General features: G+C 44.1%; 1 protein-coding gene and 1 long non-coding RNA gene across 9 annotated transcripts in view; one reads left to right on the top strand and one right to left on the bottom strand.

Annotated features, from left to right (window-relative positions):
* Positions 1-12,757, bottom strand: part of DNAH11 (dynein axonemal heavy chain 11) — a 302,015-nt gene extending 289,258 nt beyond the window's left edge. For 7 of the 8 annotated variants that reach the window (XR_011976511.1, XM_072650882.1, XM_072650884.1 and 4 more), the window contains exons 1-2: positions 12,461-12,757; positions 7,986-8,129 (exon numbers count right to left, since the gene is read on the bottom strand). Coding sequence is in view for 7 of the 8 variants with exons in the window: in XM_072650882.1 (XP_072506983.1) it covers positions 7,986-8,129; positions 12,461-12,757 (441 nt within the window). In the remaining variant the exon portion in view is untranslated. The remainder of the gene's footprint in view (positions 1-7,985; positions 8,130-12,460) is intronic. The other variant, XM_072650886.1, reaches the window with a different exon arrangement.
* Positions 12,758-13,184: 427 nt separating this feature from the next.
* Positions 13,185-15,268, top strand: LOC140532433 (uncharacterized). The gene is made up of 2 exons (XR_011976512.1): positions 13,185-14,444; positions 14,974-15,268. It is a non-coding gene; the product is annotated as an uncharacterized lncRNA (long non-coding RNA).
* Positions 15,269-19,112: the final 3,844 nt, after the last annotated feature.

Raw genomic sequence — 19,112 nt, 5'->3', positions numbered from 1 at the left:
TTGGAATAGATTAGGTACACAAGACAAAGTAGTAAATAATAATAGTAAATTAGTGTTTGATAAATCCAAAGACCTCACCCTCAGGGATAAGAACTCATTATTTGACAAAAGCTGCTGGGAAAACAATATGGTAGGAACTAGGTATAGAGTAGACCAACATCTTATGCTGTTTACCATGATAAGGTCAAAATAAATAAAGGATTTAGACATAAAGGGTGATACCATAAGCAAATTAGGAGAACAAGGAATAGTTTACCTGTCAGATTTATGGAAAAGGGAAGAATTTATGACCAAAGAGATAGAGAACATTACAAAATGTAAAATAGATAACTGATTACATTAAATTTAAAAGTTTTTCTACACACAAAACCAAAGAAGAGAAGTTTTAAGAAAAGTAGAAAGCTGAGAAACATTCTTTACAGCAAGTGTCTCTGAAAAAGGCCTTATTTCTCAAATATATAGAGAATGGAATCAAATTTATGAGAATACATACAGTTCCCCAATTGATAAATGGTCAAAGGATATGAACAAGCAGTTTTCAGATGAAGAAATCAAAGCCATCTATAGTCATATGAAGAAATGCTTTAAATCACTTTTTATTAAAGAAATGCAAATTAAAATAACTGAAGTATCACCTCACAATTATCAGGTTGGCTAATGGTAGAAAAGGAAAATGATCAATGTTGGAGGAGATATGGGAAAATTGGGATACTAATGCACTGTTGTGAATGGATCCAATATTCTGAAGAGCAATTTGGCACTATGCCCAAAAGGTAACCAAACTGGGCAAATCCTTTGATCCAACAATACCACTTCTAAGTCTGTGTCCCAAAGAGATGATAGAAAAGGGAATTAGACCTATGTGCACAAAAATATTTATAGAAGCTCTTCGTGTGGTGGCAAAAAATGGAAATTGAGGGGATGCCCATCAGTTGGGGAATGGCTGAAAAACCTACAGTACAGGAATGTAATGAAACTGTAACTGTGTGATGATCAACTATGAATGACTTGGCTCTTCTCAGCAATATAATGATCCAAGACAATTCCAAAGGACTCATGACAGAAAATGATATTCACATCCAGAGAAAGAAGTGATGAACTCTGAATACAGATCAAAGCATACAATTTTTTACCTTCATTTTTTCACTTTTTTCCCATTTTAGTCTGTTTCATCTTTCACAACTATGACTAACTTGGAAATATATTTTACATGATTGTACATATAATCTATATCAACTTCCTAACAGTTTTAGGAAGAGATAAAATTTTGGAACTCAAAATTTTGTAAAAATGAATGAAGTAACTTTCTAACTCTAAAATGAGCTCTAACCCTTTGGCTTCATTCCTTCTCTATCCAGAGGGCAAGAATAATTGGTTAATAGAAGAAGCTACTACGGGTTGAGCTTCCTGCCCTGGTGCCCATAGCTCAGGGGAGCTCTTTTCCAGCCCATCTCATCCTGCTCTGTTCACCAAAACTTGTCAATCAACAAACCTTCATTAAGGGTCTTTACCATATGTCAGACACTATACTGGATGCTGAGGATACAAAGACATCAACTGCCACCTCTCCATCCCAGGATCTCCTCCCTCTGGGGCCCATTTCCAGGGATCACCCCTCCCACAGACAGAACCTTGTGCCCCAGGTCTTCCCCACCCCAACTTATCTTTTGAAAGTTGGTTATTAAAATATTATTTAAAAGTTAAAAAATTGATCACACTGGATACACTTTGGCAAATTATTTAAACTTTGCTACTAGTAACAAAATGACTAGTTATGGTTCAGCATCCACTAAGGTCTGCCTGTAATCTGGGAAACTGTGGGACACAATGGAAGCATTGTGAAGCCTCCACACCCCCAGTGAAGGGCCCCTAGTCTGTGCTCAGGACTGCATCAGGAGATGTGGACAAAGAAACACCAAACTGGCAGACGTTTTATCCTTAAGAAGCTCATAGCCCTTTGTTTGTACCAGGTACAGCTTGGAACATACGTGCCCAAAGCATCACTCATAAATAAGAGGATGCCAAAAGGGTCATCTTGGTGGTAGTGTCTCTCAAAGGCACATTCCCATCTACAACTTCAGAATCTCAGAGTTTGGGAGTCATCTAGTTGGACCTCTTAATACCTGGGCAGGAATTCTCCCCATACCATTGGCTTCATCCAACCTTTGCTTGAGCACAGCTTCTAGTGCTTGTCTCCCTAGGGAGCTCACACCCCAGAAAGCCAGCTGTCATGGTCAGGAAGCTTCACCATCCCTAACCTCAAGCCTAGATTTGCCCATTACTTCAAGCATTACTCTGAAGCCAAGTAAAAGATATATAACCCTTTTACATGTCAATTTTTTTCAACTTGGGCAATGCTGGTTTGTATTCTCTTTAAAATCTAGCAGGGTGGAGCAGAAAGATGCACATACTCTAGCTCTTCCCTCACAGCCCATAAAATACCCTTTAAATGACTCTAAACAAATTTTAGAGCAGCAGAAGCCACAAAACAACAGAGTGAAAGAGATTTCCAGCCCAAGGCAGCCTGGAAAGCCAACAGGAAAGGTCTATCTCATGGGGCATGGAGCGCAACCCATGGAGCCCAGCCCAGCCCTGGCCGCTTGGCACTAGCAGGAACAGGACCAGAACAGGCCTCAGGAGTGGAATCCCCAGCAGGAGCAGCGGTTCTCAGATCCCTCAACCCACAAATGCCAAAGAAAGCTTCAAAGGTCAGTGAGAAAGCTTTTTCATCTGGATGAGAAGGGAATGCAGTCTGGCCCCGCCTGCAGCAGCACCGCAGTAGTATCCACTTTTGGAGCCCTCCACCTGAAGCCCCTGGGGGAATTGAGCAGCTGATCTGAATCTCAGCCCTCAGACGGGTTCAGGGTGAGAAGAGGAGTGCCAGCTTGATGGAGCTGGAAGTGGCTGTGGAGAGGGAATTCTACTACTCGCAGATTCTGGGCAGAAAAGTTTTTGGTTGCTCCCAGACCAGTGCACAGGCCAGGAGATGAATAAACTTTTCTCCCTTGATTGTGCCACCTTGAAGGATCTGAGATTTTACAAGTCACCAGAGTATACACTACTCTTGACAAAGGACACAAAAGTCAAGTAACTGGCTGGGAAAATGTCCAAAAAAGGGAAAAAATAAGACTATAAAGGTTACTTTCTTGGTGAACAGGTATTTCCTTCCATCCTTTCTGATAAGGAAGAACAATGCATACCATCAGAGGAAGTCAAAGCTTCCAAAACCTCCAAAATAAATATGCAATGGTCTCAGGCTATGGAAGAGCTCAAGAAGGATTTTGAAAATCAAGTAAGAGAGGTAGAGGAAAAATTGGGAAGAGAAATGAGAGTGATGCAAGAAAATCATGAAAAGCGAGTCAACATCTTGCTAAAGGAGATCTAAAAAAATGCTGAAGAAAATAGCACCTTTAAAAATAGACTAACTCAATTGGCAAAAGAGGTCCAAAAAGCCAATGAGGAGAAGAATGCTTTAAAAAGCAGAATTAGCCAAAAGGAAAAGAAGGTTCAAAAGCTCACTGAAGAGAATAGTTCTTTAAAAATTAGAATGGAACAGATGGAAGCTAATGACTTTATGAAAAACCAAGAAATTATGAAACAAAACCAAAAGAATGAAAAAAAGAGAAGATAATGTGAAATATCTCCTTGGAAAAACAACTGACCTGGAAAATAGATCCAGGAGAGACAATTTAAAAATTATGAGACTACCTGAAAGTCATGATGAAAAAAAGAGCCTAGACATCATCTTTCATGAAATTATCAAGGAAAACTGCCCTGATATTCTAGAACTAGAGGGTAAAATAAATATTGAAAGAATCCACCAATTAGCTCCTGAAAGAGATCTGAAAAGAGAAACTCCTAGGAATATTATAGCCAAATTTCAGAGTTCCCAGGTCAAGGAGAAAATATTGCAAGCATCCAGAAATAAACAATTCAAATACTGTGGAAATACAATCAGGATAAGACAAGATCTAGCAGATTCTATGTTAAGGGATGGAAGGACTTGGAATATGAGATTCCAGAAGTCAAAGGAACTAGGATTAAAACCAAGAATCACCCACTCAGCTAAACTGAGTATAATACTTCAGGAGAAAAATGGTCATTCAATGAAATAGAGGACTTTCAAGCATTCTTGATGGAAAGACCAGAACTGAATAGAAAATTTGATTTTCAAACACAAGAATCTAGAGAAGCCTGGAAAGGCAACCAGGAAAGAGAAATCATAAAGGACTTTCTAAACTTGAACTGTTTACATTCCTACATAGAAAGAAAATATTTGTAACTCTTGAGACTTTTCTCAATATTTGGGTAGTTGGAGGGATCATACACACATACTATACATACATATATATACATATATATGTATATATAGACAGAGAGCACAAGGTGAGTTGAATTAAAAGAGATGATATCTAAAAAATAAAATTAAGGGGTGAGAGAGTAATATATTGGGAGGAGAAAGGGAGAAATCAAATAGGGCAAATTATCTCTCATAAAAAAGGCAAGAAAAAGCTTTCCCAATGGAGGAGAAAACAGAGGAGGTGAGAGGGGAAAAGTAAAACTTACTCTCTTCACATTTGGCTTCAGGAGTGAATAACATGCTCACTCAATTAGGTATGAAAATCTATCTTCCACTACAGGACAGTAGGAGAGAAGGGGACAAGTGGGGTGGGGGGGAGATGATAGAAGAGAGGGCAAGTGGGAGGATGGAGTAATTAGAAGTAAACACTTTTGGGGAGGGACAAGGTCAAAAGAGAGGATACAATAAATGAGGGAGCAGGATAAGATGGAGGGAAACATAGTTTTACACAATATGACTACATGGAAGTCTTTTACAAAACTACACATATATAGCCTATATTGAATTGCTTGTCTTCTCAGTGGGGATGGGTGGGGAGGGAGGAAGGGAGATAAGTTGGAACTCAAAGTTTTAGGAACGAATGTTGAGAATTGTTTTTGCATACAACTGGGAAATAAGAAATACAGGTAATGGGCTATAAAAATCAATCTTGTCCTACAAGAAAAGAGAGAAGATGGGGACAGGGGAAGGGAGGGGCATGACAGCAGGGAGGACATACTGGGGGAAGGGTTATCAGAATGCAAGGTGTTATGGGGTGGGGAGAGGTGAGACATGGGGAGAAAGTTTGGAAATTTTGTGGAAATGAATGTTGAAAACTAAAAATAAATAAACAAAAAAAAGAAAAGAAAATCTAGCAGACTGGTCTGACCAAACGGTTGGGGGAGGGGGGAGGGGCTCCTTTTGGAGACTGAATATTTCAGAGATGTCAGTGCAGCCCTGGAGCAGTCCAAGTGTCATCCTGCCCTCTTGCCGCATGACTAGCTTGACACAGTGACCTAAATGTCATCTCAACCTCAAATTCTGAGACGTAGCAATGGCTATAATAACCATCAAAGAAAGGCAAACTCTTTACTTAGACATAAAAGGAACAGATTCAAATTTATAAGAACAAAAGTCCTTAGCTAAAAGATAAATGGCCAAAGAATACAAACAAATAGCTTTCAAAGAAAAACAAATTATAATCTATCCACAAATACAAAAAAGTTCCAAATTACTATTAATTAGAAATATGCAAATTAAAGTAGCTCTGGGGTTCTCTACCTCATAGTTATCAAATTGGCAGAGTCACCAAAACAGGACAAATTTTCAGAAGGATTGTGTTGAATTTCACTGTTGGTGAAATTGTTAATTGATCCATCCATTCTAGAAAGCAATTCAGAGTTATGGCCACCCCCTCCCCCAATTCAACTAAATTGTGCCTACCAAAGATCCGAGATGAAAGACAAAGAAAAAGCCCATAGATACAAAAAAAATATTTATGATGATTCTGTTCATAGCAGCAAAGAACTAGAACCTAAGCAGGGCACCCATCTGTTGGGGAACAATAAATAAATTACAGTGCATGAATACAATGGAATATTACTGAATCAAAAAAAAATGAAATGAATGGTTCCAGAGAAACTTGAAAATCCCCTATGAAGTGAAACAAACAGGAGTGAGCAGAAGCAGAATTCATACACTAACAACACTCCGAAGAAAAACAAACTTTGAAAGACTTGAGAACTTGGATCAATGCAGTGATCCACCATATTTCCAGAGGGCTGATAGTAAGAAATGTTACCCACCTCCTGACAGACAAATGATGAGCTCAGGGTGCAGGGGACAGATGTTTTTGGATACCATGTAAAAATTAGCTTTACTTGGCTATCCTTATTTGCTACAAAGTTTTGTTCTGTTTTTCCTCCCTTCGTGGGGTTGGGACTGGGAAGGCAAGAGGGAATAAGGTAATGTTTTACGAAAGAAGCTCATTGAAACATCTTTTTAAAGAAGGCATAGAAGAATGAAGTCAGACAAACATCAAGAAGCAGACAGCTTTGAAATTTAGTGTCAACTTATGATATACTAAAACTATGATATACTAAAAAGAAAAGCCAATTGTATGTAACCCTCTTTTTTTCCTGGTTCTATCATGTATATGGAACTGCTCATTTTAGCTGGCATTTTTAAAGTTGAAAATATATAAAAAAACAAAGCGATATAAAACAATTTTTTTCCTTTTTTCTTTAAAGAAGGAATTCCTGGTCAGGATCTGAATGGTCTCTGCAGTTCCTCACAATTCTGAATTTCAAGGCTTCTGAGACTCTAGATGGGAGGATGCCAAGGAGATATTTCCAAAGGCCAACTTTGTACCCTTCGGATCATGCCTACTTTGAATGGTGCTTTTGGAATGCTTGTTCTAAGAAAAAGACAAGAGGAAGGTGAAGAGAAAAGGGAGAGGATGGGGGGAAGAAGTAAAGGAGGGAGAGAAAAAGAGGGAAGGAGAGAAGCAATACCTCCTCCTCTGTATCTAACTTTCTAATAGCCTGTGTGGAGACAGAGTCTGGTCATGGGGCCATAGTGGATCATGGCTCTGAAGTCAAAAGAAGAAGAGGCTGAGGCCTTGGGAGGTGAGGGGCCTTGCCTCTTTTTCTCCACCATGATAGTTTGGCCCCCATCACTTTCTGCCCTTGGGTCACCTCAATAGCATTCCTCAGGGTTGGGAATAGTTATAGATAGAATGGGAAGAGGCTTGGCATCAGGAGCTCTGGCTATGGGTTCCAGCTTTGATTCTAGTTAATGATAACCTTGGCCATGTCGTTAAAGCTTCCCAGGGCCCTATTTTCTCAGCTGATCAATGGCGAATTTGGATGGGAAGCATTCTGAGGCCCTAAGTGTATGCTAGTGCTGTCTGAAAAAGGGATATGTTTGAGCATAACTATTTCTGTAATCTTCTTCCTCACTCTCATCAATCAGAACTAAAACTAGGGTGAGGCCACTGAAGCTTTACCCCAGGATGGACTACTTCAGACAGCTCCATCCATGGATCTACTTTTTCATCCCCAGAGATACATTCCCCTACCACCAGCCTTATACCAGATGAGCCTATGCCCAGCCCAGACATAAATATCGTTAGCTATATCTCAGCCCCTACCATTACAACATATAACAAGAGTAGAATTTCCTCACCAGGGAGGCCTGGTATACTGGCCTCCAGAAGGCCATTCTTCCCTGCACCAAAGAGCACATTCATCACATAAATGTAAAGTTCGAAACCTGCACCCCCAAGGTAAGTGCAGATATCTTATCCAAATTCCGAATGTCACTGCATGCGCAGGGGCTGCAAAATAAGGGTCAGACCAGGGAGTTGCCCACGCACAGTTCAGCACCATTCAACATTCTATGAACCAGAATCTATCATGCATTAGGGTCCAATGAGTAATTAGATCAGAGACAATGTCATTACCCACTATGGAAAACAGCCCAGACAGTCTAACTATGCATCCACCGGGCTCAAGCAAATGCTGACTTCTCTACATACTTTTCTTGTTTTTGAGCTTGGGCTGTTTCATTTTTGTCTTTAAAATAATTCAGAATCTGTGAGGCATAGCAACTTCTGAAAGGCCTCGATCGAAGGTGGAGTGAGTACCTCATCCATGAAAGCCTTCACAAGATCAAGAGATGTGCTGGGGAGCTGTCCAAATACCAAGGAGTTCTGGTAATTATCCGCTCCAACGCTTGCTTCAATCGTCTTCGCAACGAAAACAAGCTTGTGTTTTGCATCTTGTGGAACCTAAAACAGGACAGTCAGTCAGTTCCAAGGGTCTTGATCTAATTTATGTATTAGGGGCACAGGGTCTTGGACAGCACCTGAGATCTCACTGGCATGGGGAACTCTGGAAGGAGGAAAACCCCTGTAACGTGCATGTTAATTTCTGTGTTAAGAAAAAGAAATAAGTTTCAGTAGGGGATGGGGCTCTTAAAACCCAATCATCTGCAAACCTTAAGGACTTTTCACAACTTAAGGAGTTGTATTTTGATTTTTTATAATGATCAATTGACCATAAATATTTGATTACTGGAATTCCAGTAGAGTTACAAACTCCTAAAGGTTGGGTCTGATTTTTGTCTCAGTAGAGGCAGCTGGTATCGCAGTAGATAGAGTGCCAGGCCTGGAGTTAGTTAAGAACTGGGTTCAAATCCAGTTTCATATGTTTACTAGCTGTTTCAACCTTGGAAAGTCACTTAGCTTCTGTCTGCCTCAGTTTCCCTATCTGTAAAATGGGACCGATAATAGCACTTTTCTCCCAGGATTGTTCTGAGGAACAAATTTAATCCTATTTGTGAAATACTGTGCAAACCTTAAAGCATTCTGCAAATGCTAGAGACTGTGTCCAGCACCTCCCACCAGACTTTGCATGAAGGAGAGAAGCAGATTCCTCAATATAGAGACACTAAAATGTGGGTAACTAAAATGCCAGCTTTGCCATTTTGCTTTACAAGTCAGATGAGACCACTCTATTACCCTGCATCTTCCAAATGTTTTTTGGTTGTTAACTTAAATGAACACTTTTTGGACTGGCCTGGGATTTCATAGGTGTAGGGAACTCCCAGCAAACACACTCTCTCCACTAGTGCAAATCAGCACCTTCTCTGATACCTCTCAGAGGCTTAGAGACCTTAGAGGACAAATGACTTGCTCAGGGTCACATAGCTAGTAAATGCAAGAGGTGAGATCTGAACCCAGGTCTTGCTGCTCTCCAGATACAGTGTGGGGATACAACACCAAAAATGAAACAGGTCCCTGCCCTCAAGGAGCTGCCATTCCCCTGGAAGGCAGCAATTCCATGCTCAAATAAATGGGAAATGCAAATAAAGCCATGTCTCTGTTTGGGAGGGAAGCACCCACAGTTGGGAGAATGAGGCAAGGCCTCAGAAGGGCCTTTGGACACCATCGAACCCAACCCTGTCCTTTGATAGATGAGGGGAGTGACCTATTCAACATCACAGAGGTAGCAAGTATCCAAGGAGAGATTTGAACTCAGGTCCTCTAACTTTGTTCCCTGCCACTCCCTAAAGAGGAAACATTTGAACTGAGCCTTGAATAGATTGGAAGAGGGATTGGAAGAGGCAGAGAGAGGATACAGGAAAGCATTCCAGGCCAAAAGCATTTCAAGGAAAGGCACTGGGACCGTAGGGGGCATATCACATAGTGGATACAGCAAGTTGAGCCAGACTGTCCAGGACATAAGAGAAAATGTGAAATCAGGCCAGGGACAGATTTGAACCACCTTGGGAAGGGCTTTGCACATCAAAGAAATTTCTATTTTATCCTAGAGGTAAAAGGAAGTGGTCGAAACTTGATGAGCAGGAGAGTGGCATTCAGACTCACGCTTTGGGAATAATCAACTTGGCAGAGGGAATGAGGAGAGACTGAAGGCAGGGCCCACAATTCAAGACTCTGGCAGTAGTCAGCAAGAGGTTAGAAGATCATGGGCCATCACTGTGGGAGAGGAGAGAGAACACCAGGTACAGGATTTGCTATGGAGGTGATGAGGTGCGTGGACCTCAACTACAAGATCACATTTCTCCCTAGCCTCAAAATATTATCTCTGGCAGCTTCTTCCCAGCCAGAGGACACTATGCCTACCTTACTCATGAGTGGGCCCCAGCAACACACTTATCCCTGGTATAGTAACAAACCGCACCTAGAGGAATTATTAGTTTGAACTGGCTTTGTAATAACTCATAAAGATACTTTACCCACCGGACTATCTATACCAGTTCCCTACCTGGACTCCTCATTGTGTGTATCCTAGACTTAAGACATATGTACACTCTCTACCTCTATCTTGTCAAACAAGACATTGTTGGGGGTAGACTGGGCAATCTTCAATTGACCCTGACTGCTAGTTGATTTAGTGATATAGTAGGCCTAAAACCATATGGTCCTCTGCCCCTCACCCCCACTGCCTTGGGCTTTTCCCAGTGAACTCTGGGTAAAACGCCTGCACAGTAGATACAAAAAGTGCATATTCCTTTAAGAACTGACCACTCCTTAACCACTTCCTTAATCCCTTTCCTCATCACCTAGTTAGCATATTTGGCTTATGTTTTACTATAGCTTATTCAATATAAACTTTAACTGTACCCCTCTAAGGTTGCAGGTTCCTTAAGAACTTTTGACCACTGTAAAGTTTAATAAACTTTTTCCAACTTGACTTAAAGATTGCTTGAGTCCATGGACTCATTCCAGAGGACTTTGTCCAGTTCTCTGGTCCTAGAGGGGTCCCTGAACCACCCCCGTCCCCCAAACTGCATCAGAGGTTGGCACCTGATTAGATACAAATGGTGAGGGAAAGGTGTCTGCGATGACCCTGAGATCACCAGCCCGAGTACCCAGAAGGTGGTAGTGCCCCCTTTCATGGAAATGCCAACAACAGGGAAGATCTGGGGGAAAATTGAACATACAATTTTGAACATGTTGAATATCAAAAAGCCTAGGAGATCTCCAGCTGGATTACTGAGAAAAGAGAGGACTGCACAAAGCTCTGGAGTCTACCCAGACCCAGGTGACCAGGCCTGAACCAGGATCCTGCAAAGGAGGAGGGGAGGACAGGGGAGGAGTGTCACAGAAAGCTGGAGTGGAGGGCTAACAGCATGGTCCAACGATCAAACCAAGACAAAGGCCATCAAGAGATTTGGGCTAAGCCCAAAGGGAGAGCAATTTTCTTTGAATGAGAGAAGACTCTAAAAGTGAGGAGAGGGTGGGGTTGTAGCAGGGGAGGCTCCTTCCCTCTGATAGCCTGTTCCAGGAGCTCAGCTCCCAAGGCCATTTGAATACTACTAGGATGAATGAAAGTGGAGAAGAAGAGGGTGATCAAACGCTAATCAAACACTCTCCTCCAATCTCCTAACTTGTTATTAATAAGCTATATTTTGGTGGAAGGGCAAACCTTAGAATTCAAGAAGAGCAAAGAATCACAAATTGAATACTTGTCTCCTCCTCTCTCTCCCTCCTCCCCAGCCCCCCAACTGCAGAAATGAAAGCAGAAGCCGAAGACGCTTTTCCTCCCTGGAATCATATCTCCAAGCCCATTGTGATCCCCATGCCCACTGGACCGAGCTGAGGTATTGTGCCAGTCTTTGGGTATGAATGTGTGCCATTTAGTAAACCTGAAACCCCATTGTCCTCAGCGGACAATTATTCTAATTGTGAAAAAAATCAATCAGCCTGTCCACAACACATCAGGGGTTTCTCTTGATCAGTGTCTTTCTGGGGGAAGTTTCACCTTCAGGAAGTAGGCGGGGTAGAGTCTATGCGTTATGAGATGGAGACTCAGTTCCCACCCAGGGAGAGGGGAAATCAGCCTGGCTAGACCTCACCGATCAAGCCCTAAGCAGCGGTCCCAGGGAGAGGTCGTCTGGGCTGAGCAGATAGAAGGGGGAAGGGAGGAAAAGGGGAGAGAGAGTGATTCATCAAACGTCTAAGACAATTTCTTGGAAATCTACAAATAACTTAGGAAAGCCTTGCTTTGAGTTGTGAAAAGCAGACAAGTCGAGGAGGCAGTTTGATGCACCAGAAAAGAAGACTGGTTCTAAAGTCAGAGGACTTGGAATTCAAATCCTCCCTGATGCATTCTGCGAGTGGGACCTGGATTGTGCCAGTTTCTTATCCTGTCTGGCTCTCGGGGTTTTTTGTCTACAAAATGAGAAGAGTTGGAGTGAACTGCCCTCCGAGGTCCCTTCCCGCCTCCCAGTATCTGCTCAGGGACGTCCGGGAGGGCTCCCACCTAGGAATGGCAAACGCCCTCAGCGTTTCAGTGCTACTTACCATTCAGGGCCCACCTGAAAATAAGCAAAGCGCAACGCTCCAGGCTCTGCGGGGACGTGGTAGACTACTACAGGTTTTACACCTGAGTTTAAGGGCTACTACTGCTTCCTCCCCTTCACCTAGGCGCCTTCCTCCCCCAGCCGCCCCTCACCTTCACCTTGGGGGAGGGGAGCAGGGCTGCACTCACACCTGGGGCCTTTCCACCCGATCACCATTACCCCTCCCCCCGGCCACCTGGGTTCCCGGCTGCTATACACCGCCACAGGCAACCCCAGTTCGCGTCCCCCCACCTGAGACCCCGAAGTGAGGCGTCCGACTGGAGAGCAGCGGAACAGAAGGAGAGAGGGGCCCTGGAGACCCCAAAACTCCTGTAGTGCTTGCCGATTCTCCTCGCCCTCGAGGTACTGTCTCCAGGTCTCCTCTCGGACTCTGAGAATCTGCCCAAGGCGGCGTCCCACAAAGTGGACCCGCGGGTCTCTGGAGAAGCGAAGGACCCGCTTGGCCGCTGCCTCCTCTTCCTCCTCCTCTTCCTCCTCCGCTTCCTCTTTCTTCCACTCATCCTCCCGCGGCAGCTCCAACTCCATCATCTCCAGCCGCGCAGATGTGCCTAGCTCAAGGGCAGCCAGGCGAGTCTTCGCACCCCAGCTCCGCTCCGCTCTGCCCGTGGGTGCTGACTGCTGGATTGGCTGCGTTAGGCTGGGCTGGGGCGCTAGCCCAGAGGCTGCCGCTTCGGTGTCTGTGGTGGAGGTGGGGTCTGGTACCCCAGTCCCTCTTTCACACCCGATTGCCTGCTGCCCTGAAACCCGCGGCCACTTGAGGCCAAGGCACTGACTCGGACGGGGCCCCTCCTACGAAGTGGGGGGTAGTAAAGGAGTAGGAGGAGAAAGAGAAGGAGAGACAGCCGCCCTGAGCTCAGGGCAGCAGTCCAGCGGCTACACGGACCGCGTCCCGTTTCCCTGGGGACCAGGCAAAGGGAGGGGCAGTGCTCGCCCTCCCGGGAGGTGGTGTGGACAGAGCCTCCCATTGGCTGCAGCTGCCAGGGGAGCAGGGCAGAGAGGGCAGGAAAAGGGGGAGGAAGGAGCCCAGGGCTGGGGCGGGGGAGAGGCGGTCCTGTTGCTCCTCTTCCCCAACTCTGCGACAGTGGGACCAACCTTGGTCAAACTACTCGCCACTACCCCTTCCCCCACGGTGCCCAGACTAATCTCTCGCATTGCTGGCCTTCCAGACCCTGAGGGAGATGGGAATTTCTGGGATCAAGGATTCTGGGATTAAGGATTCTGGGATCAAGGGGCTGAGAGAGACCTCGGGTACCAACTAGTCCAACTCCCTCATTTTACTGATGAGAAAGCTGAGGCCCTGGACGGTTCAATTATATGCCCTAGGTCACCCATCAAGGAAGATTGAGGAGGAATTAAACCCCGGATCTCTGAGTGTGGAGCCAAGACTATGCTGTACAAAGAATGTATCTAAGAACCAGATGATGAAAAGACCTTACTGTGTACCCAGGGAGGGAGAGATGAAGCCCACTCTGGGGACTGGACATCCACTGAACTTGGAGTCAGAGGACAAGGGTTCAAATCTGGATTCCTTGGGCAAGTCACTTCCTCTCTGAGTCTCAGTTTCCCTATCTGTAAAATAGGGATAGGAAGGGACTAGATAAACTGAGAGGTCCTTTCTAATTGCAAAATCCTACCAGTTCACCATGAGAGGGTAGTTTTAGAATTGTGAGGAACCTTTGAGATCAACCCATTGAACTCCCTAATTTCAAGGATGAGGAAACTATGACCCAGAGAAGGAAAGTTACTTGCCTAGAGTCACTAAGCTAGCAGAGCAAGGATTTGAAGTCAACCCTCATCCCTTTCCATGGGGGTGTTTTTTTCTGCTTTTTCTTTTCTTCCTGCCAAATTTCCAGCAAGTAGATAAGCTAACTTCTAACTCACTGGAAGTCTCCAGGTAACATATAACTTTAACAGCAAAGAGCTTTAGTGTTCATTTCAAATGTGCAGTCCATATTGTAACTGCTCAAAGGAATTAGTGGCTTTGAAAAAATATCCAAATCCCCATGGCCTGCAGGAGTTTGAAAGGAGCACTCTCCCCATTCTGTCACTTTGGAACAAAGATTTCCAGGCTCACTGTTCTTTTCTTGGCAGGTGCCCTCATCCAGATCCCTTATGGAGAGGGGAGAAGGCCAAGAAGCACTGAGCATATCCTGATAAGAGTATTTGTTCCCAAGAACAAATGATTGGTCTGCTGGTCATTGCTGCTCTCTCAAAGGTAAGAGGAGGCAGCTGAAGTGAGTATTTACTTTAGGGAATGGGTCGGGTAGTAAGGCCTAATGGATAGCGTTGGAAGACCTGATTTCAAGTCCTTCCTCCCAGCATTTACTAGCTTACCATCTCAATCAATGTTTATTAAACACATACCAAGTACCAGGCACTGGGGGGAAAAGGAGGTAAATGGGGAGACAAAAGGGAAGCCACTCTGTACTCACAGAAGTTAAGGTCATGCAAGATAGCATGTACATTTATAGTAATGTGCAAATAAATGTAAGGGGACTGGGGGAGGTCTAGCAGTGTCTAGCAGGATCAGGAGAAGCTTTGTAAGAGAAGGTGATGGGAGTGAAGCCTTAATAGAAATTAGTGATGCTGAGAGGAGATGAGAAGAAGGGTGTTCTAGATGTGGGACATGGCTTGTGCATCACAAGAGGGCTGGAGACAACTGCAAGGGGCCAGACTGGGTGCACTCAAAGGCAAAGGGAGGGGAGTCATGGTGACACTCCCCTCTTCACCTGCTGTCCCACCAGGTCTCAACTCCAGAGAACACAATGACCCTCCCAGGTTAAGCTCATCTTGATGCTGCTGCCTCGAGCCTTGATGGACATTATCTTCTTCAGCCGCCTTCCTCCTCACATGCTTTCCTTTATAGAGGGCAGACTTGCCCCTTGGCTTTTACTTGCTCTCTGTGTTGTGTCGTTCTTTCCCCCCTCAGATTGTAAGGTCCTTGCAGGCAGGGACTCTTTCTTTTTATTAGTCCTATCCCCAGCACCAGCACAGTACCTGCATTTAGTAGAAGCCTAATAAACATGAACTGGATTGGAATTAAGTGAGTACAGTAGGTTGGGGCCAGGTTATGAGGGTGTGTATAAATCAAACAGATCCTGACTCTCCAGGGTGATAAAGGATGACAGTGCAGACAGGCATCACCAAGGGGAGTTTCCTTACAGAGAAGTCCGACCCTCAAGCGTACTCTGACCTTGTCCCTGTTGATGCCCTTGGCTGGCCTCCTGACCACTCCTCCCACAAGATGTCCATGGGGTCTATCCCTTATTCAAGGGCCTTCCTCAATCTCCCCGGGGAACAAGCAGGCTGTCTGCTCACTTTCACCACAGGACCAGCTCTTCTAATTTGTCAGTCCTATATCTCTTTGATTTACCTCCATTAGACTGAACTTCTTGAAGGCCGGGGCTGTTTTCCTCTTTCTTTGTTTTCTTTGCCTTTAGCACAGTGCTGGCTCATAGTAGGTCCTTACTAATTGCTTCCTGATGGACAGTTCTTTTCCATAGCTTCTTATTGGAGGCAGCTCATGTCCTAAGTGCCCCATCCATGGCCCACTGCCATACTCATATGTGACTTTTCAGAGATTTGGGCATTCTGTGACTTCTTTTGTAAACCTTGAAGTGCTAAGGGATGTGAACCATTATTAGAATTATTAATTAATAAGATGGAGCAGCAAATGGCACCCTCGTGGCCCTCTAGCCACTGGGCCTGGAGTCCAGAAGACTCCTCTGGGGCTGACTTCCAACCCCAGATACTAGCTGTTTGACCCTGAGTGAGTCACTTAACATTGTTTGCCTCAATTTCCTCATCTGTAAAATGATTTGGAGAAGCAAATGGCAAATTTCAATATCTTTGCCAAGAAAGCCCAAATAGGATCACAAAGAGTTGGACACAACTGAAACAACTGAATAAAAGCTAACAAGATGCAGAGAAAAGATTGAATGCAGCTGCCAGTATAAAACAGAAGCAGGTCATGCTGCACATAGACAAAGTCATTGCAAAGCTCAGGTCTCTTTTCTCAATGTCTTCCTCACTTTCTAGACTGCTTCCAGAGGGCAGCTTTGACCCATTCCAGGTACAAAATCTTCCAGGAGGTGACTATTTACAGGCATTGAAGAACATGAGCCCTCTGCATCTCCTCAAAACTTGTTCTCCCCCAAAGAGAACAAGCAATTCCTGCCTGCCTGAAAGGCAAGAGAGATTGGCCCCCAACTGAGCTTTGTATTGCATGGAATGAGAGCAACCTCTCAGAGAATCTGGAAAGAGCCTTGTTCCATTGGTAGGACTGTGAGCTATGTCACAGTTTTGTAGACAGAACACTGGCTGGAGAATGAAGGTTAAAACCTATAGAACCTAGGCAAGTCTCTTCATCTCAGCTTCAATTACCTCTCACTTGGAAATAATACTAGTAGGCTCCCATGAAAGAGCTTTATGACCCCTTGGGGTGCACTGGAAATATGAGTTATTGTCATATGTTGTACTTTACAAAGCCTTGATCTTCTATAGGAGAATCATTCCTTCAATTTTGTGGTTCATGCTCACCTCTTACTAGGCATGCCTTTGACACTTTTCATAATATTTCATTAAATAACTTTCATTCTGTTTATGATTTTAAATGCAATTTAACTAGATTAGCAAATGCATAGTAAAAGCAGGCCATTCCTTCATCTTATAGATGAAAAAATTGAAGTCAAGGGAGGTTAATTGACTTGCCCATGCTTGCAGAACTAGTAAATATTTGGGGTGTATTGGGGTGTTCAAGGAGGACTAGCCCCTCTAGTGTGAGCGCTAGTTGGCCCTCAACTAATTCCAAGAAGCTGCCGCATGCTCAGAGGCCATACCCTGGTAAAACCATCTGGGCAGGCAGGGTAAACCAGGCTGAAGGTAACTGACAGATCTCAAACCCACTGGTGAGTTACAGGGGTGTCTACCTCCAACATGGGAAGATTTCCCCCAGTGGAATGGGTGGATAAGAACCATTTGTTACAATGGCCATAAAAGTGGAGGAAGCAGGTGTTGTGGAGCCCAGTTAGGGTCTGGGTCATCTTGAACTTTGTCTTGCCACTGGACTTTGAGGACTCAGGAAGAGACAGTGAGGATGATGACTTTGTGCAACTCTGCCTCAATTAAATCCAATTTATTCATGCTACAATCAAGAATAGCTTAGGGAATTCTACTTGTGTCTCTGGAGCTTGACCACTTGGCACTTGCTTCCCAAGAGAAAACAATAGCGTCTTTGCTTTACCAAAGAGATATTTCACATTATCTTCTATTTTTTCATTCTTTTGATTTTGTTTTGTAATTTCTTGGTTTCTCATGAAGTCATTACTTTCCATCTGCTCCATTCTAATTTTTAAAGAACTATTTTCTTCAGTGAGCTTTTGAACCTCCTTTTCCATTTGACTAATTCTCCTTTTTAAAGAATTCTTCTCCTCATTGGTTTTTTGGGCCTCATTTGCCACTTGAGTTAGCCTATTTTTTAAGGTGTTAATTTCTTTAGCATTTTTTGGGTCTCCTTTAGCAAAGTTGTTGACTTACTTTTCATGGTTTTCTTGTATTGCTCTCATTTCTCTTCCCAATTTTTCTTCCACCTCTCTTACTGGATTTTCAACATCCTTTTCAAGTTCTTCCATGGCCTGAGACCACTGCATATTTATTTTGGAGGTTTTGCATGCTGAAGCCTTGATTTTTTAGGTCTTCCTCTGAAGACCTAAATTGTTCCTCCTCTTCAGAAAGGATGGAAGAAAATGATTCCTCACCAAGAAAGTAACTTTCTATTGCTTTATTCTTTTTCCTTTTTGGGGGCATTTTCCCAGTCAGTTACTTGACTTTTGAGTTCTTTGTCAGGGATAAACTCAGAGCTGACATTCAGATCAGCTGCTCAATTCTCCCAGGGGCTCCAGACCAAGGGCTCCAAAAATGGGAGCTCCCCTCTCCTGGGTGACTGAGCCCTCCCACAGACCTTTGAAGCTGTCTGTAGTGTTTGTGGGTTGAGAAATCTGGGAACTGCTGCTGCCAGTGGCTCCCTGAAGTCTATTCAGGGTCCTGGCCCTATCAAGTCAAGCTGTGCTCCATGCTTCCTGAGCTGCACTGTGTGCCGTGTCTTTGCTTTAAAGAGTCACAACTTCCCCCCTTGGCTTCTACATGTGAATGCTGACCTGGCCTGGGGGTTCAAGGAAGAAACTTGCACAAAGATTCCAGTGCCAGAAAGGAAAAGGCCTTAATTTAACAAGATGGCCTGTATCCATTATCTAGCAAGTAATATCAACTCTTCTGTATGTTTATTGGAGGAAAGTGCTACTTGGGGCTGCAAAATCCTATCTAGCAGACACATCCTTAAGTACATTATTGCCAGAGTGACCATACATCACACAAATCAATTAGAGCTTTATTGGCCCTGACAGTGAGGAGAGCCCTGAATCAAGGTGGTGGCTGTGTGAGGGAAGTGACTGGCAAAAATTTGAGGTCAGTTGTTTAGATCAAATAACTAAGAATATGAGGGTGAAGGGGGCAACTCTGAGGTGATGAACTTGTGTGAAGGAGAATATCGATGCCCTTCACAGAGGGGGATATGAGGAAGAAGGATGGGCTTGGGATGTGTTGAATTGGAGATGCCTATGGTACATCTAGGTGGGAAGGAAGAAGAGGTAGCATTGAGAGACTTCATCTAGGAAGTGTATAGAGATGACAGTGGAGTTGACTGAGTGGGGGGTTGGGGAAAGATGTAAAGGAGAGGGGAGGAGAAGGCAGGGGAAGGGAACAGGGGGGAAGAAGAAGGGAGGAAAGAGGACAGCAAGGGAGAAGAGAAGGAAGATGAGGGAAGGGGATGAGAACTGAGAGGAGAGGGAGACAGGAGGAGGGGAAGTTGGAAAGAGAGGAGAAGAGA

The sequence above is a fragment of the Notamacropus eugenii genome, chromosome 3 (genome assembly GCF_028372415.1).
Source record: "Notamacropus eugenii isolate mMacEug1 chromosome 3, mMacEug1.pri_v2, whole genome shotgun sequence".
In the NCBI taxonomy this organism is placed as follows: domain Eukaryota; kingdom Metazoa; phylum Chordata; class Mammalia; order Diprotodontia; family Macropodidae; genus Notamacropus; species Notamacropus eugenii.
This window is presented reverse-complemented; position numbering and strand designations above follow the sequence as displayed.